The sequence below is a fragment of the Ranitomeya imitator genome, chromosome 5 (assembly GCF_032444005.1).
Source record: "Ranitomeya imitator isolate aRanImi1 chromosome 5, aRanImi1.pri, whole genome shotgun sequence".
In the NCBI taxonomy this organism is placed as follows: domain Eukaryota; kingdom Metazoa; phylum Chordata; class Amphibia; order Anura; family Dendrobatidae; genus Ranitomeya; species Ranitomeya imitator.
Window position 1 is genome coordinate 708161511 of NC_091286.1, and position 27167 is coordinate 708188677.

Sequence of the window (27167 nt, forward strand, 5' to 3'; positions counted from 1 at the left end):
AGAGAACACGGCGCACCAGGGACAGCGGCGCACCAGAGAACGCGTCACACCGGAGAAGGCGTCACACCGAGAACGCGTCACACCAGAGAAGGCGTCACACCGGAGAAGGCGTCACACCGGAGAACGCGTCACACCGGAGAACGCGTCACACCGGAGAACGCGTCACACCGGAGAACGCGTCACACCGGAGAACGCAGCACAAGCCATCGAGGAGCGACTCAGGGGGAGCACTTGTATTTTTGCATTTTTTTTTTATTAAACCTCCAAGATACTAAAAGACGTTCCCCTCCTCAAACACGTCACAATCCGGACACAGCGCCAGCATTTATGGCGCACGACTGCGCCTGGCACCCACTCATTGGCAATGGCTTGTGCTGGTGACAAAATGAGGCATTTGGCAAATCCTTGGTCTGATTTTCTATAATCATCTGCTCAGAATGGAGATCAGCGCCGGGACGGACGGGCGAACGATTAGAACCGCAGCGATTACACAGAGGAGGCAGGACGGGATAATACCGGAACGCTGCAGATTCGGGCTCAGGACTGTGCCATCCACTGACAGCGGCTCCCAGGAATCCACACACGTGCCATCCGGGCAGGCAGAGCGCCGGCTCACACAACCAGAGCGGACGAGACAGCAAGCACCCGGCGCAGGCGAGATAAAAAAAAACGCAGATTGTAAAAAAAAACATAAGTCCTCACACGTGAAGGTCGGAGGGTCCAGTAGAAAATGTCCAATTCAGACTCCTTGTGCAGTGCGTTGTGAGGTGGGGAGACTGGCGGCACATAACGGGGGTCCGCTGCCCCCACAATCCTACAGTCAATGGCATAAAGTCTAAATTTTCTGATACAAACGCTTGGTGCGAAATGGAAAGAAGGAGCAATCGTGGCCCCGTCCTCAACCAGGGAGGAGCAGGACGAGCCTGTACAGCAGGGGTGGAGGCCGCTTTAGCCCCCCGTTTGGTGCAGTAGCCCTGGTCACTTCAGCATAAAGGAGAGTTTGTGATAGGGCGAGTCCAGCCTGCGGAAGTTCTCAACACCTCGGTGAGACGGGAGGGAAAACGCTGGGAAAACACAAACAGGCGGGTCCCAGGCGGCACAGGACCCCAGGAGGCACAGGACCCCAGGTGGCACAGGACCCCAGGAGGCACAGGACCCCAAGAGGCACAGGACCCCAGGTGGCACAGGACCCCAGGAGGCACAGGACCCCAGGAGGCACAGGACCCCAGGTGGCACAGGACCCCAGGAGGCACAGGACCCCAGGAGGCACAGGACCCCAGGAGGCACAGGACCCCAGGTGGCACAGGACCCCAGGAGGCACAGGACCCCAGGAGGCACAGGACCCCAGGTGGCACAGGACCCCAGGAGGCACAGGACCCCAGGAGGCAAAGGACCCCAGGTGGCACAGGACCCCAGGAGGCACAGGACCCCAAGAGGCACAGGACCCCAAGAGGCACAGGACCCCAGGAGGCACAATACCCCAGGTGGCACAGGACCCCAGGAAGCACAATACCCCAGGTGGCACAGGACCCCAGGAGGCACAGGACCCCAGGAGGCACAGGACCCCAGGAGGCACAGGACCCCAGGAGGCACAGGACCCCAGGAGGCACAGGACCCCAGGTGGCACAGGACCCCAGGTGGCACAGGACCCCAGGAGGCACAGGACCCCAGGAGGCACAGGACCCCAGGAGGCACAGGACCCCAGGAGGCACAGGACCCCAGGAGGCACAGGACCCCAGGTGGCACAGGACCCCAGGTGGCACAGGACCCCAGGAGGCACAGCCCAGACGTTCCTCATCTGCAGACGGAAAGACGATGGACACAAGTCTTTGGTTGAGATGTAAGCTCTTCCCAGTCACAGAGCGGCCCCCTCTTCATCCTTGCTGGATGGAGGATGTAGCAGAATCGGTGGAGAGCAGAGAGACTCCTTCGCCCCCAAAGTGCTGGAGAAGGCCCCATGATGCTGCAGAGTGTGCTAGGAGTTTTGTACGATCACCGGTCTCTTCCGACAGAGCACTAAATTGGGGTCTCCAGAAGTGACAAGAAGGGGATCCTGTCCAATACCCGTGCTACACAGAGGACGCGGTGCATGGCCCTGTGAGGAAACACAACCTGTGACTTAGTGGACATGAGGGACCACTTGTGGAGAAACGAGGGCCGACATTGAGGACTGGCCGGACTTACCGCATTAGGAGCTCTGCGTCTGGGAGTGGATGGAGGGTCCTGAGGATGGCTGCATGTTAATGACATCACCTACAAGAGACAGGCAGAACCATCAGACAAGCAGAACCACAGGCGCCGATGAGAAGAGACGATGTGAAGATCCGCTCACCGTCCTCTGCCCTGATCTGGGCCTCCAGGTCCTCGGGGTTCATACACTTATAGGAATCATCTTCTTCCTCCGGAGGTTTACACCGACCACAGCAACAGCCGCAGCAGCAGCAGCAACAGCAACACGTGATGACGCTGAGGCAAATGACCAGGCCCTGGAACATACAACACGCCCGTGAGTCTCGCCTGCAACAACCCCCACATAGAAAGCCTTGGGGGTCCCCCAGCAGTGGAACCAGTCCCACTCAGTGATCGGTCCCACAGTGCACAGACGGCCATCTACAAACACACCCATCACAACCCACGGGCCAAGTCCTCACCTTAAACCAGCACTTGGACATGAGGAAGTAGTACTTGACGCTCTCCTCCCCAAACTGCTCTGCCACGTAGAGACCCATGGAGCCGTACTCGTCGTAAATCTTGCGCTTGTTCTCATCGCTCAGCGTGCTGTTAGCGTTATTGATCTCCTTGAATTTCTCTGCGGCTTCTGGATTCTCCGGGTTCTTGTCTGGATGATACCGTAAAGCGAGCTTCCTGCGCAGCGAGAGAGCAGAGAAGTCATCACTAGAAGGAGACCCACTGTCATGGTGTTTCTGCAGAACAGGACTGCGCTGCTGGAGAGTCACCCCAAGCCGAGGACTTCAGAGCGGAGACAGCCGCACCCCACGACTATGACCTGCAGAGAGCCGCGCTCCAAGACAGGAACCACAGTGGTGGAGAGAGCTGCGCCCCGAGCCAGGGACCCCAGTGGTGGAGAGAACCGTGCCCCACAGCCAAGGCCTACAGAGAGCCGTGCCCCGAGCCAGGGACCACAGTGGTGGAGAGAACCGTGCCCCACAGCCAAGGCCTACAGAGAGCTGCGCCCCGAGCCAGGGACCCCAGTGGTGGAGAGAACCGTGCCCCACAGCCAAGGCCTACAGAGAGCCGTGCCCCGAGCCAGGGACCCCAGTGGTGGAGAGAACCGTGCCCTACAGCCAAGGCCTACAGAGGGCCGTGCCCCGAGCCAGGGACCCCAGTGGTGGAGAGAACCGTGCCCTACAGCCAAGGCCTACAGAGAGCTGCGCCCCGAGCCAGGGACCCCAGTGGTGGAGAGAACCGTGCCCTACAGCCAAGGCCTACAGAGAGCTGCGCCCCGAGCCAGGGACCCCAGTGGTGGAGAGAACCGTGCCCTACAGCCAAGGCCTACAGAGGGCCGTGCCCCGAGCCAGGGACCCCAGTGGTGGAGAGAACCGTGCCCTACAGCCAAGGCCTACAGAGGGCCGTGCCCCGAGCCAGGGACCCCAGTGGTGGAGAGAACCGTGCCCTACAGCCAAGGCCTACAGAGAGCTGCGCCCCGAGCCAGGGACCCCAGTGGTGGAGAGAACCGTGCCCTACAGCCAAGGCCTACAGAGGGCCGTGCCCCGAGCCAGGGACCCCAGTGGTGGAGAGAACCGTGCCCTACAGCCAAGGCCTACAGAGGGCCGTGCCCCGAGCCAGGGACCACAGTGGTGGAGAGAACCGTGCCCTACAGCCAAGGCCTACAGAGAGCTGCGCCCCGAGCCAGGGACCCCAGTGGTGGAGAGAACCGTGCCCCACAGCCAAGGCCTACAGAGAGCCGTGCCCCGAGCCAGGGACCCCAGTGGTGGAGAGAACCGTGCCCTACAGCCAAGGCCTACAGAGAGCTGTGCCCCGAGCCAGGAACCCCAGTGGTGGAGAGAACCGTGCCCCACAGCCAAGGCCTACAGAGAGCTGCGCCCCGAGCCAGGGACCCCAGTGGTGGAGAGAACCGTGCCCTACAGCCAAGGCCTACAGAGGGCCGTGCCCCGAGCCAGGGACCACAGTGGTGGAGAGAACCGTGCCCTACAGCCAAGGCCTACAGAGAGCTGCGCCCCGAGCCAGGGACCCCAGTGGTGGAGAGAACCGTGCCCCACAGCCAAGGCCTACAGAGAGCCGTGCCCCGAGCCAGGGACCCCAGTGGTGGAGAGAACCGTGCCCTACAGCCAAGGCCTACAGAGGGCCGTGCCCCGAGCCAGGGACCCCAGTGGTGGAGAGAACCGTGCCCTACAGCCAAGGCCTACAGAGGGCCGTGCCCCGAGCCAGGGACCCCAGTGGTGGAGAGAACCGTGCCCCACAGCCAAGGCCTACAGAGAGCCGTGCCCCGAGCCAGGGACCCCAGTGGTGGAGAGAACCGTGCCCTACAGCCAAGGCCTACAGAGGGCTGCGCCCCGAGCCAGGGACCACAGTGGTGGAGAGAACCGTGCCCTACAGCCAAGGCCTACAGAGGGCCGTGCCCCGAGCCAGGGACCCCAGTGGTGGAGAGAACCGTGCCCTACAGCCAAGGCCTACAGAGGGCCGTGCCCCGAGCCAGGGACCCCAGTGGTGGAGAGAACCGTGCCCTACAGCCAAGGCCTACAGAGGGCCGTGCCCCGAGCCAGGGACCCCAGTGGTGGAGAGAACCGTGCCCTACAGCCAAGGCCTACAGAGAGCTGCGCCCCGAGCCAGGGACCACAGTGGTGGAGAGAACCGTGCCCTACAGCCAAGGCCTACAGAGGGCCGTGCCCCGAGCCAGGGACCACAGTGGTGGAGAGAACCGTGCCCTACAGCCAAGGCCTACAGAGGGCCGTGCCCCGAGCCAGGGACCACAGTGGTGGAGAGAACCGTGCCCCGAGCAAGGGACCCCAGTGGTGGAGAGAACCGTGCCCCACAGCCAATGCCTACAGAGAGCTGCGCCCCGAGCCAGGGACCCCAGTGGTGGAGAGAACCATGCCCCACAGCCAAGGCCTACAGAGAGCTGCGCCCCGAGCCAGGGACCCCAGTGGTGGAGAGAACCGTGCCCCACAGCCAAGGCCTACAGAGGGCCGTGCCCCGAGCCAGGGACCACAGTGGTGGAGAGAACCGTGCCCCACAGCCAAGGCCTACAGAGAGCTGCGCCCCGAGCTAGGGACCCCAGTGGTGGAGAGAACCGTGCCCCACAGCCAAGGCCTACAGAGGGCCGTGCCCCGAGCCAGGGACCACAGTGGTGGAGAGAACCGTGCCCCACAGCCAAGGCCTACAGAGAGCTGCGCCCCGAGCCAGGGACCACAGTGGTGGAGAGAACCGTGCCCCACAGCCAAGGCCTACAGAGAGCTGCGCCCCGAGCCAGGGACCCCAGTGGTGGAGAGAACCGTGCCCCACAGCCAAGGCCTACAGAGAGCTGTGCCCCGAGCCAGGAACCCCAGTGGTGGAGAGAACCGTGCCCCACAGCCAAGGCCTACAGAGAGCTGTGCCCCGAGCCAGGAACCACAGTGGTGGAGAGAACCGTGCCCTACAGCCAAGGCCTACAGAGGGCCGTGCCCCGAGCCAGGGACCCCAGTGGTGGAGAGAACCGTGCCCCACAGCCAAGGCCTACAGAGAGCTGCGCCCCGAGCCAGGGACCCCAGTGGTGGAGAGAACCGTGCCCCACAGCCAAGGCCTACAGAGAGCTGTGCCCCGAGCCAGGGACCCCAGTGGTGGAGAGAACCGTGCCCCACAGCCAAGGCCTACAGAGAGCCGTGCCCCGAGCCAGGGACCCCAGTGGTGGAGAGAACCGTGCCCTACAGCCAAGGCCTATATAGGGCCGTGCCCCGAGCCAGGGACCCCAGTGGTGGAGAGAACCGTGCCCTACAGCCAAGGCCTACAGAGAGCTGCGCCCCGAGCCAGGGACCCCAGTGGTGGAGAGAACCGTGCCCTACAGCCAAGGCCTACAGAGAGCTGCGCCCCGAGCCAGGGACCCCAGTGGTGGAGAGAACCGTGCCCTACAGCCAAGGCCTACAGAGAGCTGCGCCCCGAGCCAGGGACCACAGTGGTGGAGAGAACCGTGCCCTACAGCCAAGGCCTACAGAGAGCTGTGCCCCGAGCCAGGGACCCCAGTGGTGGAGAGAACCGTGCCCCACAGCCAAGGCCTACAGAGAGCTGCGCCCCGAGCCAGGGACCCCAGTGGTGGAGAGAACCGTGCCCTACAGCCAAGGCCTACAGAGAGCTGCGCCCCGAGCCAGGGACCCCAGTGGTGGAGAGAACCGTGCCCTACAGCCAAGGCCTACAGAGGGCCGTGCCCCGAGCCAGGGACCCCAGTGGTGGAGAGAACCGTGCCCTACAGCCAAGGCCTACAGAGAGCTGCGCCCCGAGCCAGGGACCCCAGTGGTGGAGAGAACCGTGCCCTACAGCCAAGGCCTACAGAGAGCTGCGCCCCGAGCCAGGGACCACAGTGGTGGAGAGAACCGTGCCCTACAGCCAAGGCCTACAGAGGGCCGTGCCCCGAGCCAGGGACCACAGTGGTGGAGAGAACCGTGCCCCGAGCAAGGGACCCCAGTGGTGGAGAGAACCGTGCCCCACAGCCAATGCCTACAGAGAGCTGCGCCCCGAGCCAGGGACCCCAGTGGTGGAGAGAACCATGCCCCACAGCCAAGGCCTACAGAGAGCTGCGCCCCGAGCCAGGGACCCCAGTGGTGGAGAGAACCGTGCCCCACAGCCAAGGCCTACAGAGGGCCGTGCCCCGAGCCAGGGACCACAGTGGTGGAGAGAACCGTGCCCCACAGCCAAGGCCTACAGAGAGCTGCGCCCCGAGCTAGGGACCCCAGTGGTGGAGAGAACCGTGCCCCACAGCCAAGGCCTACAGAGGGCCGTGCCCCGAGCCAGGGACCACAGTGGTGGAGAGAACCGTGCCCCACAGCCAAGGCCTACAGAGAGCTGCGCCCCGAGCCAGGGACCACAGTGGTGGAGAGAACCGTGCCCCACAGCCAAGGCCTACAGAGAGCTGCGCCCCGAGCCAGGGACCCCAGTGGTGGAGAGAACCGTGCCCCACAGCCAAGGCCTACAGAGAGCTGTGCCCCGAGCCAGGAACCCCAGTGGTGGAGAGAACCGTGCCCTACAGCCAAGGCCTACAGAGAGCTGCGCCCCGAGCCAGGGACCCCAGTGGTGGAGAGAACCGTGCCCCACAGCCAAGGCCTACAGAGAGCTGTGCCCCGAGCCAGGAACCCCAGTGGTGGAGAGAACCGTGCCCCACAGCCAAGGCCTACAGAGAGCTGCGCCCCGAGCCAGGGACCCCAGTGGTGGAGAGAACCGTGCCCCACAGCCAAGGCCTACAGAGAGCAGTGCCCCGAGCCAGGGACCACAGTGGTGGAGAGAACCGTGCCCTACAGCCAAGGCCTACAGAGGGCCGTGCCCCGAGCCAGGGACCCCAGTGGTGGAGAGAACCGTGCCCCACAGCCAAGGCCTACAGAGAGCTGCGCCCCGAGCCAGGGACCCCAGTGGTGGAGAGAACCGTGCCCCACAGCCAAGGCCTACAGAGAGCTGCGCCCCGAGCCAGGGACCACAGTGGTGGAGAGAACCGTGCCCTACAGCCAAGGCCTACAGAGAGCTGTGCCCCGAGCCAGGGACCCCAGTGGTGGAGAGAACCGTGCCCCACAGCCAAGGCCTACAGAGAGCCGTGCCCCGAGCCAGGGACCCCAGTGGTGGAGAGAACCGTGCCCTACAGCCAAGGCCTATATAGGGCCGTGCCCCGAGCCAGGGACCCCAGTGGTGGAGAGAGCAGTGCCCCGAGCCAGGGACCCCAGTGGTGGAGAGAACCGTGCCCCACAGCCAAGGCCTACAGAGAGCTGTGCCCCGAGCCAGGGACCCCAGTGGTGGAGAGAACCGTGCCCCACAGCCAAGGCCTACAGAGAGCCGTGCCCCGAGCCAGGGACCACAGTGGTGGAGAGAGCAGTGCCCCGAGCCAGGGACCCCAGTGGTGGAGAGAACCGTGCCCCACAGCCAAGGCCTACAGAGAGCTGCGCTCCAAGACAGGGACCACAGTGGTGGAGAGAGCCGTGCCCCGAGCCAGGGACCCCAGTGGTGGAGAGAACCGTGCCCTACAGCCAAGGCCTACAGAGAGCCGTGCCCGGAGCCAGGGACCCCAGTGGTGGAGAGAACCGTGCCCCACAGCCAAGGCCTACAGAGAGCCGTGCCCCGAGCCAGGGACCACAGTGGTGGAGAGAACCGTGCCCCACAGCCAAGGCCTGCAGAGAGCAGTACTCCATGACGGGGACCCCAGTGGTGGAGAGAGCCGTGCCCCGAGCCAGGGACCACACAGGTGGAGAGAACCGCGCCCCATAGCCAAGGCCTGCAGAGAGCCGTGCTTCAAGACGGGGACCCCAGTGATGGAGAGAACCAAGAGACAAGCCCCAAGCCGGGGACCCCAAAGCAGGAAAGAGCCAAGCCCCAAGCCAGGGACGAGAGAACCGAGCAAGGGACCCCAGTGGTGGAGAGAACCGTGCCCCACAGCCAAGGCCTACAGAGGGCCGTGCCCCGAGCCAGGGACCCCAGTGGTGGAGAGAACCGTTCCCTACAGCCAAGGCCTACAGAGAGCTGCGCCCCGAGCCAGGGACCCCAGTGGTGGAGAGAACCGTGCCCCACAGCCAAGGCCTACAGAGGGCCATGCCCCGAGCCAGGGACCACAGTGGGGGGAGAGAGCCGTGCCCTACAGCGGGCTGTGCCCCGAGCCAGGGACCCCAGTGGTGGAGAGAACCGTGCCCCACAGCCAAGGCCTACAGAGGGCCGTGCCCCGAGCCAGGGACCCCAGTGGTGGAGAGAGCAGTGCCCCACAGCCAAGGCCTACAGAGGGCCGTGCCCCGAGCCAGGGACCCCAGTGGTGGAGAGAGCAGTGCCCCGAGTCAGGGACCCCAGTGGTGGAGAGAACCGTGCCCCACAGCCAAGGCCTACAGAGAGCTGCGCTCCAAGACAGGGACCACAGTGGTGGAGAGAGCCGTGCCCCACAGCAAAGGCCTACAGAGAGCTGCGCCCCGAGCCAGGGACCACAGTGGTGCAGAGAGCCGTGCCCGGAGCCAGGGACCCCAGTGGGGGAGAGAGCCGTGCCCCACAGCCAAGGCCTACAGAGAGCCGTGCCCCGAGCCAGGGACCACAGTGGGGGGAGAGAGCCGTGCCCCACAGCCAAGGCCTGCAGAGAGCAGTACTCCATGACGGGGACCCCAGTGGTGGAGAGAGCCGTGCCCCGAGCCAGGGACCACACAGGTGGAGAGAACCGCGCCCCATAGCCAAGGCCTGCAGAGAGCCGTGCTCCAAGACGGGGACCCCAGTGATGGAGAGAACCAAGAGACAAGCCCCAAGCCGGGGACCCCAAAGCAGGAAAGAGCCAAGCCCCAAGCCAGGGACGAGAGAACCGAGCAAGGGACCCCAGTGGTGGAGAGAACCGAGTCCCAAGCCAGGGAACCGGAGCTGGAGAGAGCCGAGCCAGGGACCCCCAATGCAGGACCCCAGAGATGATGAGACCTGCGCAGTTACAGTTCCTATAGTGATTCCCCAGCAGTCACACTCAGCGCGGACCCCTCACCGGTATGCTTTCTTTATGTCGTCCTGTGTTGCCCCCTTCTCCAGACCCAGGACCTGGTACAGTGAGAAGCCCGTCCGGGACATCTTCCTCTGAGGTCTCTGAGGCTCGGCCATTATATCCTGCAAGAGAAATACCTGTATGAGGATGGAAAATCATTGGAAGACACCATCACATGTTGTAAGCGTGCAGTCTGTGTGAAAGACACCGCCACATGTTGTGTGTGAGCAATAGAGACATGTAATAAGCGTGCACAGTCAGTGTACAGGAGGAATAGTGACATGTAATAAGCGTGCACAGTCAGTGTACAGGAGGAATAGTGACATGTAGTAAGCGTGCACAGTCAGTGTACAGGAGGAATAGTGACATGTAGTAAGCGTGCACAGTCAGTGTACAGGAGGAATAGTGACATGTAGTAAGCGTGCACAGTCAGTGTACAGGAGGAATAGAGACATGTAATAAGCGTGCACAGTCAGTGTACAGGAGGAATAGTGACATGTAATAAGCGTGCACAGTCAGTGTACAGGAGGAATAGTGACATGTAGTAAGCGTGCACAGTCAGTGTACAGGAGGAATAGTGACATGTAGTAAGCGTGCACAGTCAGTGTACAGGAGGAATAGTGACATGTAATAAGCGTGCACAGTCAGTGTACAGGAGGAATAGTGACATGTAATAAGCGTGCACAGTCAGTGTACAGGAGGAATAGTGACATGTAGTAAGCGTGCACAGTCAGTGTACAGGAGGAATAGTGACATGTAATAAGCGTGCACAGTCAGTGTACAGGAGGAATAGAGACATGTAATAAGCGTGCACAGTCAGTGTACAGGAGGAATAGTGACATGTAATAAGCGTGCACAGTCAGTGTACAGGAGGAATAGTGACATGCAGTAAGCGTGCACAGTCAGTGTACAGGAGGAATAGTGACATGCAGTAAGCGTGCACAGTCAGTGTACAGGAGGAATAGTGACATGTAGTAAGCGTGCACAGTCAGTGTACAGGAGGAATAGTGACATGTAGTAAGCGTGCACAGTCAGTGTACAGGAAGAATACAGACATGTAATAAGCGTGTACAGTCCGTGTACAGGAGGAATAGTGACATGTAGTAAGCGTGCACAGTCAGTGGACAAAAGGAATAGTGACATGTAGTAAGCGTGCACTGTCAGTGTAGAGGAGGAATAGTGACATGTAGTAAGCGTGCACAGTCAGTGTACAGGAGGAATAGTGACATGTAGTAAGCATGCACAGTCAGTGTACAGGAGGAATAGTGACATGTAATAAGCGTGCACAGTCAGTGTACAGGAGGAATAGTGACATGTAGTAAGCATGCACAGTCAGTGTACAGGAGGAATAGTGACATGTAGTAAGCGTGCACAGTCAGTGTACAGGAGGAATAGTGACATGTAGTAAGCGTGCACAGTCAGTGTACAGGAGGAATAGTGACATGTAGTAAGCATGCACAGTCAGTGTACAGGAGGAATAGTGACACGCAGTAAGCGTGCACAGTCAGTGTACAGGAGGAATAGTGACATGTAGTAAGCATGCGCAGTCAGTGTACAGGAGGAATAGTGACATGTAATAAGCGTGCACTGTCAGTGTACAGGAGGAATAGTGACATGTAGTAAGCGTGCACAGTCAGTGTACAGGAGGAATAGTGACATGTAGTAAGCGTGCACAGTCAGTGGACAGGAGGAATAGTGACATGTAGTAAGCGTGCACTGTCAGTGTACAGGAGGAATAGTGACATGTAGTAAGCATGCACAGTCAGTGTACAGGAGGAATAGTGACATGTAGTAAGCGTGCACAGTCAGTGTGGAGGGGGAATAGTGACATGTAATAAGCGTGCACAGTCAGTGTGGAGCAGGAATAGTGACATGCAGTAAGCGTGCATGGTTAGTGTACAGGAGGAATAGTGACATGTAGTAAGCGTGCACGGTCAGTGTACAGGAGGAATAGTGACATGTAGTAAGCATGTGCAGTCAGTGTACAGGAGGAATAGTGACATGTAGTAAGCGTGCACACTCAGTGTACAGGAGGAATAGTGACATGTAATAAGCGTGCACAGTCAGTGTACAGGAGGAATAGTGACATGTAGTAAGCGTGCACAGTCAGTGTACAGGAGGAATAGTGACATGTAATAAGCGTGCACAGTCAGTGTACAGGAGGAATAGAGACATGTAATAAGCGTGCACAGTCAGTGTACAGGAGGAATAGTGACATGTAATAAGCGTGCACAGTCAGTGTACAGGAGGAATAGTGACATGCAGTAAGCGTGCACAGTCAGTGTACAGGAGGAATAGTGACATGCAGTAAGCGTGCACAGTCAGTGTACAGGAGGAATAGTGACATGTAGTAAGCGTGCACAGTCAGTGTACAGGAGGAATAGTGACATGTAGTAAGCGTGCACAGTCAGTGTACAGGAAGAATACAGACATGTAATAAGCGTGTACAGTCCGTGTACAGGAGGAATAGTGACATGTAGTAAGCGTGCACAGTCAGTGGACAAAAGGAATAGTGACATGTAGTAAGCGTGCACAGTCAGTGTACAGGAGGAATAGTGACATGTAGTAAGCATGCACAGTCAGTGTACAGGAGGAATAGTGACATGTAATAAGCGTGCACAGTCAGTGTACAGGAGGAATAGTGACATGTAGTAAGCATGCACAGTCAGTGTACAGGAGGAATAGTGACATGTAGTAAGCGTGCACAGTCAGTGTACAGGAGGAATAGTGACATGTAGTAAGCGTGCACAGTCAGTGTACAGGAGGAATAGTGACATGTAGTAAGCATGCACAGTCAGTGTACAGGAGGAATAGTGACATGTAATAAGCGTGCACTGTCAGTGTACAGGAGGAATAGTGACATGTAGTAAGCGTGCACAGTCAGTGTACAAGAGGAATAGTGACATGTAGTAAGCGTGCACAGTCAGTGGACAGGAGGAATAGTGACATGTAGTAAGCGTGCACTGTCAGTGTACAGGAGGAATAGTGACATGTAGTAAGCATGCACAGTCAGTGTACAGGAGGAATAGTGACATGTAATAAGCGTGCACACTCAGTGTACAGGAGGAATAGTGACATGTAATAAGCGTGCACAGTCAGTGTACAGGAGGAATAGTGACATGTAGTAAGCGTGCACGGTCAGTGTAGAGGAGGAATAGTGACATGTAGTAAGCGTGCACAGTCAGTGTACAGGAGGAATAGTGACATGTAGTAAGCGTGCACAGTCAGTGTGGAGGGGGAATAGTGACATGTAATAAGCGTGCACAGTCAGTGTGGAGCAGGAATAGTGACATGCAGTAAGCGTGCATGGTTAGTGTACAGGAGGAATAGTGACATGTAGTAAGCGTGCACGGTCAGTGTACAGGAGGAATAGTGACATGTAGTAAGCATGTGCAGTCAGTGTACAGGAGGAATAGTGACATGTAGTAAGCGTGCACAGTCAGTGTACAGGAAGAATACAGACATGTAATAAGCGTGTACAGTCCGTGTACAGGAGGAATAGTGACATGTAGTAAGCGTGCACAGTCAGTGGACAAAAGGAATAGTGACATGTAGTAAGCGTGCACTGTCAGTGTAGAGGAGGAATAGTGACATGTAGTAAGCGTGCACAGTCAGTGTACAGGAGGAATAGTGACATGTAGTAAGCATGCACAGTCAGTGTACAGGAGGAATAGTGACATGTAATAAGCGTGCACAGTCAGTGTACAGGAGGAATAGTGACATGTAGTAAGCATGCACAGTCAGTGTACAGGAGGAATAGTGACATGTAGTAAGCGTGCACAGTCAGTGTACAGGAGGAATAGTGACATGTAGTAAGCGTGCACAGTCAGTGTACAGGAGGAATAGTGACATGTAGTAAGCGTGCACTGTCAGTGTACAGGAGGAATAGTGACATGTAGTAAGCGTGCACAGTCAGTGTACAGGAGGAATAGTGACATGTAGTAAGCGTGCACAGTCAGTGGACAGGAGGAATAGTGACATGTAGTAAGCGTGCACTGTCAGTGTACAGGAGGAATAGTGACATGTAGTAAGCATGCACAGTCAGTGTACAGGAGGAATAGTGACATGTAATAAGCGTGCACACTCAGTGTACAGGAGGAATAGTGACATGTAATAAGCGTGCACAGTCAGTGTACAGGAGGAATAGTGACATGTAGTAAGCGTGCACGGTCAGTGTAGAGGAGGAATAGTGACATGTAGTAAGCGTGCACAGTCAGTGTACAGGAGGAATAGTGACATGTAGTAAGCGTGCACAGTCAGTGTGGAGGGGGAATAGTGACATGCAGTAAGCGTGCATGGTTAGTGTACAGGAGGAATAGTGACATGTAGTAAGCGTGCACGGTCAGTGTACAGGAGGAATAGTGACATGTAGTAAGCGTGCACGGTCAGTGTACAGGAGGAATAGTGACATGTAGTAAGCATGTGCAGTCAGTGTACAGGAGGAATAGTGACATGTAGTAAGCGTGCACAGTCAGTGTACAGGAGGAATAGTGACATGTAGTAAGCGTGCACAGTCAGTGTACAGGAGGAATAGTGACATGTAGTAAGCGTGCACGGTCAGTGTACAGGAGGAATAGTGACATGTAGTAAGCGTGCACAGTCAGTGTAGAGGAGGAATAGTGACATGTAGTAAGCGTGCACAGTCAGTGTACAGGAGGAATAGTGACATGTAATAAGCGTGCACACTCAGTGTACAGGAGGAATAGTGACATGTAATAAGCGTGCACAGTCAGTGTACAGGAGGAATAGTGACATGTAGTAAGCGTGCACGGTCAGTGTAGAGGAGGAATAGTGACATGTAGTAAGCGTGCACAGTCAGTGTGGAGGGGGAATAGTGACATGTAATAAGCATGCACAGTCAGTGTGGAGCAGGAATAGTGACATGCAGTAAGCGTGCATGGTTAGTGTACAGGAGGAAAAGTGACATGTAGTAAGCGTGCACGGTAAGTGTACAGGAGGAATAGTGACGTAGTAAGCGTGCACGGTCAGTGTAGAGGAGGAATAGTGACATGTAGTATGCGTGCACGGTCAGTGTACAGGAGGAATAGTGACGTAGTAAGCGTGCACGGTCAGTGTGGAGGGGGAATAGTGACATGTAATAAGCGTGCAGTCAGTGTGGAGCAGGAATAGTGACATGCAGTAAGCGTGCATGGTTAGTGTACAGGAGGAAAAGTGACATGTAGTAAGCGTGCACGGTAAGTGTACAGGAGTAATAGTGACATGTGGTAAGAGTGCACGGTCAGTGTACAGGAGTAATAGTGACATGTGGTAAGCGTGCACCGTCTGTGTGGAGGGGGAATAGTGACATGCAGTAAGCGTGCACGGTCAGTGTGGAGGAGGAATAGTGACATGCAATAAGCGTGCACGGTCAGTGAGGAGGAGGAATAGTGACATGTAATAAGCATGCACGGTCAGTGTGGAGGAGGAATAGTGACATGTAATAAGCATGCACGGTCAGTGTGGAGGAGGAATAGTGACATGTAAGCATGCACGGTCAGTGTGGAGGGGGGAATAGTGACACATAATAAGCGTGCACAGTCAGTGAACAGGAGGAATAGTCACATGTAGTAAGCGTACACCGTCCGTGTGGAGGGGGAATAGTGACACGTAGTAAACGTGCACGGTCAGTGTGGAGGAAGAATAGTGACATGTAATAAGCGTGCACGGTCAGTGTAGAGGAGGAATAGTGACATGTAATAAGCGGGCACGGTCAGTGTACAGGAGTAATAGTGACATGTAATAAGCGTGCACGGTCAGTGTACAGGAGGAATAGTGACATGTAGTAAGCATGCACGGTCAGTGTGGAGGGGGAATAGTGACATGCAGTAAGCGTGCACGGGCTAGTGTACAGGAGGAAAAGTGACATGTAATAAGCGTGCACGGGCTAGTGTACAGGAGGAAAAGTGACATGTAATAAGCGTGCACTGTCAGTATACAGGAGGAATAGTGACACGTAGTAAGTGTGCACGGTCAGTGTACAGGAGGAATAGTGACACGTAGTAAGCCTGCACGGTCAATGTAGAGGAGGAATAGTGACACGTAATAAGCGTACACGGTAAGTGTGGAGGGGGAATAGTGACTTGTAGTAAGCGTGCACGGTTAGTGTGGAGGGGGAATAGTGAAATGTAGCAAGCGTGCACAGTCAATGTACAGGAGGAATAGTGACATGTAGTAAGCGTGCACAGTCAGTGTACAGAAGGAATAGTGACATGTAATTCGCATGCGCAGTCAGTGTGGAGGGGGAATAGTGACATGTAATACGCATGCGAAGTCAGTGTGGAGGGGGAATAGTGACATGTAATAAGCGGACACGGTAAGTGTGGAGGGGGAAGTGACATGTAGTAAGAGTGCACGGTCAGTGTAGAGGAGGAATAGTGACATGTAATAAGCATGCGCAGTCAGTGTGGAGGGGGAATAGTGACACGCAATAAGCGTACACGGTAAGTGTGGAGGGGGAAAAGTGACATGTAATAAGCGTGTACGGTCAGTGTACAGGAGGAATAGTGACATGTAGTAAGCGTGCACAGTCAGTGTACAGGAGGAATAGTGACGTAGTAAGCATGCATGGTCAGTGTAGAGGAGGAATAGTGATATGTAGTATGCGTGCACGGTCAGTGTAGAGGAGGAATAGTGACATGCAGTAAGCGTGCACAGTCAGTGTACAGGAGGAATAGTGACGTAGTAAGCGTGCACGGTCAGTGTGGAGGGGGAATAGTGACATGCAGTAAGCGTGCACGGTAAGTGTACAGGAGGAATAGTGATATGTAATAAGCGTGCACGGTCAGTGTACAGGAGTAATAGTGACATGTGGTAAGCGTGCACGGTCAGTGTACAGGAGTAATAGTGACATGTGGTAAGCGTGCACCGTCTGTGTGGAGGGGGAATAGTGACATGCAGTAAGCGTGCACGGTCAGTGTGGAGGAGGAATAGTGACATGTAATAAGCGTGCACGGTCAGTGAGGAGGAGGAATAGTGACATGTAATAAGCATGCACGGTCAGTGTGGAGGAGGAATAGTGACATGTAATAAGCATGCACGGTCAGTGTGGAGGAGGAATAGTGACATGTAAGCATGCACGGTCAGTGTGGAGGGGGGAATAGTGACACATAATAAGCGTGCACAGTCAGTGAACAGGAGGAATAGTCACATGTAGTAAGCGTACACCGTCCGTGTGGAGGAGGAATAGTGACATGTAATAAGCATGCACGGTCAGTGTGGAGGAGGAATAGTGACATGTAATAAGCATGCACGGTCAGTGTGGAGGAGGAATAGTGACATGTAAGCATGCACGGTCAGTGTGGAGGGGGGAATAGTGACACATAATAAGCGTGCACAGTCAGTGAACAGGAGGAATAGTCACATGTAGTAAGCATGCACGGTCAGTGTGGAGGGGGAATAGTGACATGCAGTAAGCGTGCACGGGCTAGTGTACAGAAGGAAAAGTGACATGTAATAAGCGTGCACAGGCTAGTGTACAGGAGGAAAAATGAAATGTAATAAGCGTGCACTGTCAGTATACAGGAGGAATAGTGACATGTAGTAAGTGTGCACGGTCAGTGTACAGGAGGAATAGTGACACGTAGTAAGCGTGCACGGTCAATGTAGAGGAGGAATAGTGACACGTAATAAGCGTACACGGTAAGTGTGGAGGGGGAATAGTGACTTGTAGTAAGTGTGCACGGTCAGTGTGGAGGGGGAATAGTGAAATGTAGCAAGCGTGCACAGTCAGTGTACAGGAGGAATAGTGACATGTAGTAAGCGTGCACAGTCAGTGTACAGAAGGAATAGTGACATGTAGTAAGCATGCACAGTCAGTGTACAGGAGGAATAGTGACATGTAATACGCATGCGCAGTCAGTGTGGAGGGGGAATAGTGACATGTAATACGCATGCGCAGTCAGTGTGGAGGGGGAATAGTGACATGTAATAAGCGGACACGGTAAGTGTGGAGGGGGAAGTGACATGTAGTAAGAGTGCACGGTCAGTGTAGAGGAGGAATAGTGACATGTAATAAGCGTAAACGGTAAGTGTGGAGGGGGAAAAGTGACATGTAATAAGCGTGTACGGTCAGTGTAGAGGAGGAATAGTGACATGTAATAAGCATGCGCAGTCAGTGTGGAGGGGGAATAGTGACACGTAATAAGCGTACACGGTAGGTGTGGAGGGGGAATAGTGACTTGTAGTAAGCGTGCACGGTCAGTGTGGAGGGGGAATAGTGAAATGTAGCAAGCGTGCACAGTCAGTGTAGAGGAGGAATAGTGACATGTAGTAAGCGTGCACAGTCCGTGTACAGGAGGAATAGTGACATGTAGTAAGCGTGCACGGTCAGTGTAGAGGAGGAATAGTGACATGTAATAAGCATGCGCAGTCAGTGTGGAGGGGGAATAGTGACACGTAATAAGCGTACACGGTAGGTGTGGAGGGGGAATAGTGACTTGTAGTAAGCGTGCACGGTCAGTGTGGAGGGGGAATAGTGAAATGTAGCAAGCGTGCACAGTCAGTGTAGAGGAGGAATAGTGACATGTAGTAAGCGTGCACAGTCCGTGTACAGGAGGAATAGTGACATGTAGTAAGCATGCACAGTCAGTGTGGAGGAGGAATAGTGACATGTAATAAGCATGCGCAGTCAGTGTGGAGGGGGAATAGTGACACGTAATAAGCGTACACGGTAGGTGTGGAGGGGGAATAGTGACATGTAATAAGCATGCGCAGTCAGTGTGGAGGGGGAATAGAATAGTGACATGTAGTAAGCGTGCACCGTTTCTTTAATACAGGACACAGAGCTGCCAATATGAGGACGACTCCCGCTGTGAAGATTGTTCAGAAATAACAGCACCGTCATCAACTCTCCACCACCCCCGACAGCCTCCTCATCCAGAACAACTCATGACAGCCCCTTACCCCCAGTGACAGGCGACCTCCTCACCTATGACAGCCCCTTACCCCCAGTGACAGGCGACCTCCTCACCTATGACAGCACCTTACCCCCAGTGACAGGCGACCTCCTCACCTATGACAGCACCTTACCCCCAGTGACAGGCGACCTCCTCACCTATGACAGCCCCTTACCCCCAGTGACAGGCGACCTCCTCACCTATGACAGCCCCTTACCCCCAGTGACAGGCGGCCTCCTCACCTATGACAGCCCCTTACACCCAGTGACAGGCGACCTCCTCACCTATGACAGCCCCTTACCCCCAGTGACAGGCGACCTCCTCACCTATGACAGCCCCTTACCCCCAGTGACAGGCGACCTCCTCCCCTATGACAGCCCCTTACCCCCAGTGACAGGCGACCTCCTCACCTATGACAGCCCCTTACCCCCAGTGACAGGCGGCCTCCTCACCTATGACAGCCCCTTACCCCCAGTGACAGGCAGCCTCCTCACCTATGACAGCCCCTTACCCCCAGTGACAGGCGACCTTCTCCCCTATGACAGCCCCTTACCCCCAGTGACAGGCAGCCTCCTCACCTATGACGGCCCCTTACCCCCAGTGACAGGCGGCCTCCTCCCCTATGACAGCCCCTTACCCCCAGTGACAGGCAGCCTCCTCACCTATGACGGCCCCTTACCCCCAGTGACAGGCGGCCTCCTCACCTATGACAGCCCCTTACCCCCAGTGACAGGCGGCCTCCTCACCTATGACAGCCCCTTACACCCAGTGACAGGCGACCTCCTCACCTATGACAGCCCCTTACCCCCAGTGACAGGCGACCTCCTCCCCTATGACGGCCCCTTACCCCCAGTGACAGGCGGCCTCCTCACCTATGACAGCCCCTTACCCCCAGTGACAGGCGACCTCCTCACCTATGACAGCCCCTTACCCCCAGTGACAAGAGGCCTCCTCACCTATGACAGCCCCTTACCCCCAGTGACAAGAGGCCTCCTCACCTATGACAGCCCCTTACCCCCAGTGACAGGCGACCTCCTCACCTACGACAGCCCCTTACCCCTAGTGACAGGCGACCTCCTCACCTATGACAGCCCCTTACCCCCAGTGACAGGCGACCTCCTAATCTATGACAGCCCCTTACCCCTAGTGACAGGCGACCTCCTCACCTACGACAGCCCCTTACCCCCAGTGACAGGCGACCTCCTAATCTATGACAGCCCCTTACCCCCAGTGACAGGCAGCCTCCTCACCTATGACAGCCCCTTACCCCCAGTGACAGGCGGCCACCTCACCTATGACAGCCCCTTACCCCCAGTGACAAGAGGCCTCCTAATCTATGACAGCCCCTTACCCCCAGTGACAGGCGACCTCCTCACCTATGACAGCCCCTAACCCCTAGTGACAGACGACCTCCTCACCTACGACAGCCCCTTACCCCCAGTGACAGGCGACCTCCTCACCTATGACAGCCCCTTACCCCCAGTGACAGGCGACATCCTCACCTATGACAGCCCCTAACCCCTAGTGACAGGCGACCTCCTCACCTATGACAGCCCCTTACCCCCAGTGACAGGCGACATCCTCACCTATGACAGCCCCTTACCCCCAGTGACAGGCGACCTCCTCATCTATGACAGCCCCTTACCCCCAGTAACAGGCGACCTCCTCACCTATGACAGCCCCTTACCCCCAGTGACAGGCGACCTCCTCACCTATGACAGCCCCTTACCCCCAGTGACAGGCGACCTCCTCATTTATGACGGCCCCTTACCCCCAGTAACAGGCGACCTCCTCACCTATGACAGCCCCTTACCCCCAGTGACAGGCGACCTCCTCATCTATGACAGCCCCTTCCCCAATGACAAGAGGCCTCCTCACCTATGACAGCCCCTTACCCCCAGTGACAGGCGACCTCCTCACCTATGACGGCCCCTTACCCCCAGTGACAGGCGGCCTCCTCACCTATGACAGCCCCTTACCCCTAGTGACAGGCGACCTCCTCCCCTATGACGGCCCCTTACCCCCATTGACAGGCAGCCTCCTCACCTATAACGGCCCCTTACCCCCAGTGACAGGAGGCCTCCTCACCTATGACAGCCCCTTACCCATAGTGACAGGCGGCCTCCTCACCTATGACAGCCCCTTACCCCCAGTGACAGGCGACCTCCTCACCTATGACAGCCCCTAACCCCCAGTGACAGGCAGCTTCCTCACCTATGACGGCCCCTTACCCCCAGTGACAGGCGACCTCCTCACCTATGACAGCCCCTTACCCCTAGTGACAGGCGGCCTCCTCACCTATGACAGCCCCTTACCCCCAGTGACAGGCGACCTCCTCACCTATGACAGCCCCTTACCCCCAGTGACAGGCGGCCTCCTCACCTATGACAGCCCCTTACCCCCAGTGACAGGCGACCTCCTCACCTATGACAGCCCCTTACCCCCAGTGACAGGCAGCCTCCTCACCTATGACAGCCCCTTACCCCCAGTGACAGGCGACCTCCTCACCTATGACAGCCCCTTACCCCCAGTGACAGGCGACCTCCTCACCTATGACAGCCCCTTACCCCCAGTGACAGGCGACCTCCTCACCTATGACAGCCCCTTACCCCCAGTGACAGGCGACCTCCTCACCTATGACAGCCCCTTACCCCCAGTGACAGGCGACCTCCTCACCTACGACAGCCCCTTACCCCTAGTGACAGGCGGCCTCCTCACCTACGACAGCCCCTTACCCCTAGTGACAGGCGGCCTCCTCACCTACGACAGCCCCTTACCCCCAGTGACAGGCGACCTCCTCCCCTATGACGGCCCCTTACCCCCAGTGACAGGCGACCTCCTCACCTATGACAGCCCCTTACCCCTAGTGACAGGCGGCCTCCTCACCTATGACAGCCCCTTACCCCCAGTGACAGGCGACCTCCTCACCTATGACAGCCCCTTACCCCCAGTGACAGGCGACCTCCTCCCCTATGACAGCCCCTTACCCCCAGTGACAGGCGACCTCCTCACCTATGACAGCCCCTTACCTCCAGTGACAGGCGACCTCCTCACCTATGACAGCCCCTTACCCCTAGTGACAGGCAGCCTCCTCACCTATGACAGCCCCTTACCCCCAGTGACAGGCGGCCTCCTCACCTATGACAGCCCCTTACCCCCAGTGACAGGCGGCCTCCTCCCCTATGACGGCCCCTTACCCCCAGTGACAGGCGGCCTCCTCACCTATGACAGCCCCTTACCCCTAGTGACAGGCGGCCTCCTCACCTACGACAGCCCCTTACCCCCAGTGACAGGCGACCTCCTCCCCTATGACAGCCCCTACCCCCAGTGACAGGCGACCTCCTCACCTATGACGGCCCCTTACCCCCAGTGACAGGCGACCTCCTCACCTATGACAGCCCCTTACCCCTAGTGACAGGCGGCCTCCTCACCTACGACAGCCCCTTACCCCCAGTGACAGGCGACCTCCTCCCCTATGACAGCCCCTACCCCCAGTGACAGGCGACCTCCTCACCTATGACGGCCCCTTACCCCCAGTGGCAGGCGACCTCCTCACCTACGACAGCCCCTTACCCCCAGTGACAGGCGACCTCCTCACCTACGACAGCCCCTTACCCCCAGTGACAGGCGGCCTCCTCCCCTAGGACAGCCCCTTACCCCTAGTGACAGGCGGCCTCCTCACCTACAACAGCCCCTTACCCCCAGTGACAGGCGACCTCCTCACCTATGACAGCCCCTTACCCCTAGTGACAGGCGACCTCCTCACCTATGACGGCCCCTTACCCCCAGTGACAGGAGGCCTCCTCACCTATGACAGCCCCTAACCCCCAGTGAAAGGCGGCCTCCTCACCTATGACAGCCCCTTACCCCCAGTGACAGGCGACCTCCTCCCCTATGACAGCCCCTTACCCCCAGTGACAGGCGACCTCCTCACCTATGACAGCCCCTTACCCCCAGTGACAGGCGACCTCCTCACCTATGACAGCCCCTTACCCCTAGTGACAGGCGGCCTCCTCACCTACAACAGCCCCTTACCCCCAGTGACAGGCGACCTCCTCACCTATGACAGCCCCTTACCCCTAGTGACAGGCGACCTCCTCACCTATGACGGCCCCTTACCCCCAGTGACAGGAGGCCTCCTCACCTATGACAGCCCCTAACCCCCAGTGAAAGGCGGCCTCCTCACCTATGACAGCCCCTTACCCCCAGTGACAGGCGACCTCCTCCCCTATGACAGCCCCTTACCCCCAGTGACAGGCGACCTCCTCACCTATGACAGCCCCTTACCCCCAGTGACAGGCGACCTCCTCACCTATGACAGCCCCTTACCCCTAGTGACAGGCGGCCTCCTCACCTACGACAGCCCCTTACCCCCAGTGACAGGCGACCTCCTCCCCTATGACGGCCCCTTACCCCCAGTGACAGGCGACCTCCTCACCTATGACAGCCCCTTACCCCTAGTGACAGGCGGCCTCCTCACCTATGACAGCCCCTTACCCCCAGTGACAGGCGACCTCCTCACCTATGACAGCCCCTTACCCCCAGTGACAGGCGACCTCCTCCCCTATGACAGCCCCTTACCCCCAGTGACAGGCGACCTCCTCACCTATGACAGCCCCTTACCTCCAGTGACAGGCGACCTCCTCACCTATGACAGCCCCTTACCCCTAGTGACAGGCAGCCTCCTCACCTATGACAGCCCCTTACCCCCAGTGACAGGCGGCCTCCTCACCTATGACAGCCCCTTACCCCCAGTGACAGGCGGCCTCCTCCCCTATGACGGCCCCTTACCCCCAGTGACAGGCGGCCTCCTCACCTATGACAGCCCCTTACCCCTAGTGACAGGCGGCCTCCTCACCTACGACAGCCCCTTACCCCCAGTGACAGGCGACCTCCTCCCCTATGACAGCCCCTACCCCCAGTGACAGGCGACCTCCTCACCTATGACGGCCCCTTACCCCCAGTGACAGGCGACCTCCTCACCTATGACAGCCCCTTACCCCTAGTGACAGGCGGCCTCCTCACCTACGACAGCCCCTTACCCCCAGTGACAGGCGACCTCCTCCCCTATGACAGCCCCTACCCCCAGTGACAGGCGACCTCCTCACCTATGACGGCCCCTTACCCCCAGTGACAGGCGACCTCCTCACCTACGACAGCCCCTTACCCCCAGTGACAGGCGACCTCCTCACCTACGACAGCCCCTTACCCCCAGTGACAGGCGGCCTCCTCCCCTATGACAGCCCCTTACCCCTAGTGACAGGCGGCCTCCTCACCTACAACAGCCCCTTACCCCCAGTGACAGGCGACCTCCTCACCTATGACAGCCCCTTACCCCTAGTGACAGGCGACCTCCTCACCTATGACGGCCCCTTACCCCCAGTGACAGGAGGCCTCCTCACCTATGACAGCCCCTAACCCCCAGTGAAAGGCGGCCTCCTCACCTATGACAGCCCCTTACCCCCAGTGACAGGCGACCTCCTCCCCTATGACAGCCCCTTACCCCCAGTGACAGGCGACCTCCTCACCTATGACAGCCCCTTACCCCCAGTGACAGGCGACCTCCTCACCTATGACAGCCCCTTACCCCTAGTGACAGGCGACCTCCTCACCTATGACGGCCCCTTACCCCCAGTGACAGGAGGCCTCCTCACCTATGACAGCCCCTAACCCCCAGTGAAAGGCGGCCTCCTCACCTATGACAGCCCCTTACCCCCAGTGACAGGCGACCTCCTCCCCTATGACAGCCCCTTACCCCCAGTGACAGGCGACCTCCTCACCTATGACAGCCCCTTACCCCCAGTGACAGGCGACCTCCTCACCTATGACAGCCCCTTACCCCCAGTGACAGGCGACCTCCTCACCTATGACAGCCCCTTACCCCTAGTGACAGGCGACCTCCTCACCTATGACGGCCCCTTACCCCCAGTGACAGGAGGCCTCCTCACCTATGACAGCCCCTTACCCCCAGTGAAAGGCGGCCTCCTCACCTATGACAGCCCCTTACCCCTAGTGACAGGCGGCCTCCTCACCTACGACAGCCCCTTACCCCCAGTGACAGGCGACCTCCTCCCCTATGACGGCCCCTTACCCCCAGTGACAGGCGACCTCCTCACCTATGACAGCCCCTTACCCCTAGTGACAGGCGGCCTCCTCACCTATGACAGCCCCTTACCCCCAGTGACAGGCGACCTCCTCACCTATGACAGCCCCTTACCCCCAGTGACAGGCGACCTCCTCACCTATGACAGCCACTTACCCCCAGTGACAGGCGACCTCCTCCCCTATGACAGCCCCTTACCCCCAGTGACAGGCGACCTCCTCACCTATGACAGCCCCTTACCCCCAGTGACAGGCGACCTCCTCACCTATGACAGCCCCTTACCCCCAGTGACAGGCGACCTCCTCACCTATGACAGCCCCTTACCCCCAGTGACAGGCGACCTCCTCACCTATGACAGCCCCTTACCCCCAGTGACAGGCGGCCTCCTCACCTACGACAGCCCCTTACCCCCAGTGACAGGCGACCTCCTCCCCTATGACAGCCCCTACCCCCAGTGACAGGCGACCTCCTCACCTATGACAGCCCCTTACCCCCAGTGACAGGCGACCTCCTCACCTACGACAGCCCCTTACCCCCAGTGACAGGCGACCTCCTCCCCTATGACAGCCCCTACCCCCAGTGACAGGCGACCTCCTCACATATGACAGCCCCTTACCCCCAGTGACAGGCGACCTCCTCCCCTATGACAGCCCCTACCCCCAGTGACAGGCGACCTCCTCACATATGACAGCCCCTTACCCCCAGTGACAGGCGACCTCCTCACCTATGACAGCCCCTTACCCCCAGTGACAGGCGGCCTCCTCACCTACGACAGCCCCTTACCCCCAGTGACAGGCGACCTCCTCCCCTATGACAGCCCCTACCCCCAGTGACAGGCGACCTCCTCACATATGACAGCCCCTTACCCCCAGTGACAGGCGACCTCCTCACCTATGACAGCCCCTTACCCCTAGTGACAGGCGGCCTCCTCACCTACGACAGCCCCTTACCCCCAGTGACAGGCGACCTCCTCACCTATGACAGCCCCTTACCCCCAGTGACAGGCGACCTCATCAGCCAGGGCCATCTATCGACCACCTCTGTGATGGGCATTGCCCTCCTCTAGGTCATGCCCTCTTGACCACTTCCTGCCCTGCACGTGGCGGAGCCGTCGGTCACAGGACCCCTATGCTATGACAAGTCCGCACCAGGCAGAAGGGGGGGTGAATACTTTCCTGTTCTGCGGCCGCTGCACCCGAGAGCTGAGGATCAACGGAGATGATGGTAATCCACCCACACAGCGCCCTCTGAACCCGCGGTAATCAGCTTATCTGTGCAGCGTGCAGGGGGCGGCGCAGGCACAGGCTGGTACCTGACACCCAGCAGCTCAGCGCCAGCACAGCGGCGGCCATAACTGCACATTATATATATACAGTATATATATACAGTATATATACCCCTACAGTCAGGAGCACTGGTCTCATCACACGGCACCACCGAGGGGTCACAGCCGCCCCGCTCCTATGGAGGCGTAGTGTGACCGCAGCTCTGGAGGTGACTGGAGGATAAGACACAATAGTGACCGCAGCTCTGGAGGTGACTGGAGGATAAGACAGAATAGTGACAGCAGCTCTGGAGGTGACTGGAGGATAAGACAGAATAGTGATCGCAGCTCTGGAGGTGACTGGAGGATAGCACAGAATAGTGATCGCAGCTCTGGAGGTGACAGGAGGATAAGAAAGAATAGTGACCGCAGCTCTGGAGGTGACTAGAGTATAGCACAGAATAGTGACAGCAGCTCTGGAGGTGACTGGAGGATAGCACAGAATAGTGACATCCTCCAGTCACCTCCAGAGCTGCTAAGACAGAATAGTGACTGCAGCTCTGGAGGTGACTGGAGGATAAGACACAATAGTGACAGCAGCTCTGGAGGTGACTGGAGGATAGGACAGAATAGTGACAGCAGTTCTGGAGGTGACTGGAGGATAAGACAGAATAGTGACAGCAGCTCTGGATGTGACTAGAGGACAGCACAGAATAGTGACCTCAGCTCTGGAAGTGACTAGAGTATAGCACAGAATAGTGATTGCAGCTCTGGAGGCGACTAGAGGACAGCACAGAATAGTGACCGCAGCTCTGGAGGTGACTAGAGTATAGCACAGAATAGTGATCGCAGCTCTGGAGGTAACTAGAGGATAATACAATAGTGACCACAGCTCTGGAGGTGACTAGAGTATAGCACAGAATAGTGACAGCAGCTCTGGAGGTGACTGGAGGATAGGACACAATAGTGACAGCAGCTGTGGAGGTGACTAGAGTATAAGATAGAATAGTGACCGCAGATCTAGAGGATAGGACAGAATAGTGACCGCAGCTCTGGAGGTGACTGGAGGATAAGGCAGTACGTAGAGTGCGGCTGTGGGGTACACAGATACCGCAGGGCAGTATACACACGTATGTCCCGGTATCCGGTCCTGGCCGCTCCCTCAGGTCCCTCTATGAGATACTGGTGTTTTCAGCTCCCGGAAGTGCGGAAATATTTTGCCCCGCCCACCTCCGGGAACAGCAACTAACGACCACA

The 27167-nt window shown here is 57.8% G+C and overlaps 1 protein-coding gene across 3 annotated transcripts; it reads right to left on the bottom strand.

Moving 5' to 3' along the window:
* Positions 1 to 231: 231 nt before the first annotated feature.
* DNAJC5G (DnaJ heat shock protein family (Hsp40) member C5 gamma) lies at positions 232 to 27167 on the bottom strand. 3 transcript variants are annotated; one of them, XM_069728606.1, is made up of 6 exons: positions 27041 to 27167; positions 9653 to 9771; positions 2652 to 2865; positions 2333 to 2486; positions 2185 to 2253; positions 232 to 2095 (listed from the first exon to the last, which is right to left on the bottom strand). In XM_069728606.1, exons 2-5 carry the CDS (start codon positions 9763 to 9765, stop codon positions 2189 to 2191), a joined length of 546 nt encoding a protein of 181 aa, XP_069584707.1. In that variant the 5' UTR covers positions 9766 to 9771; positions 27041 to 27167; the 3' UTR covers positions 232 to 2095; positions 2185 to 2188. The 3 variants fall into 3 exon arrangements, with proteins under 3 accessions (XP_069584707.1, XP_069584708.1, XP_069584710.1); XM_069728607.1 differs by lacking the exon at positions 27041 to 27167 and adding an exon at positions 25820 to 25871 and having other exon boundaries at positions 9653 to 9769; XM_069728609.1 differs by lacking the exon at positions 27041 to 27167 and adding an exon at positions 25639 to 25866.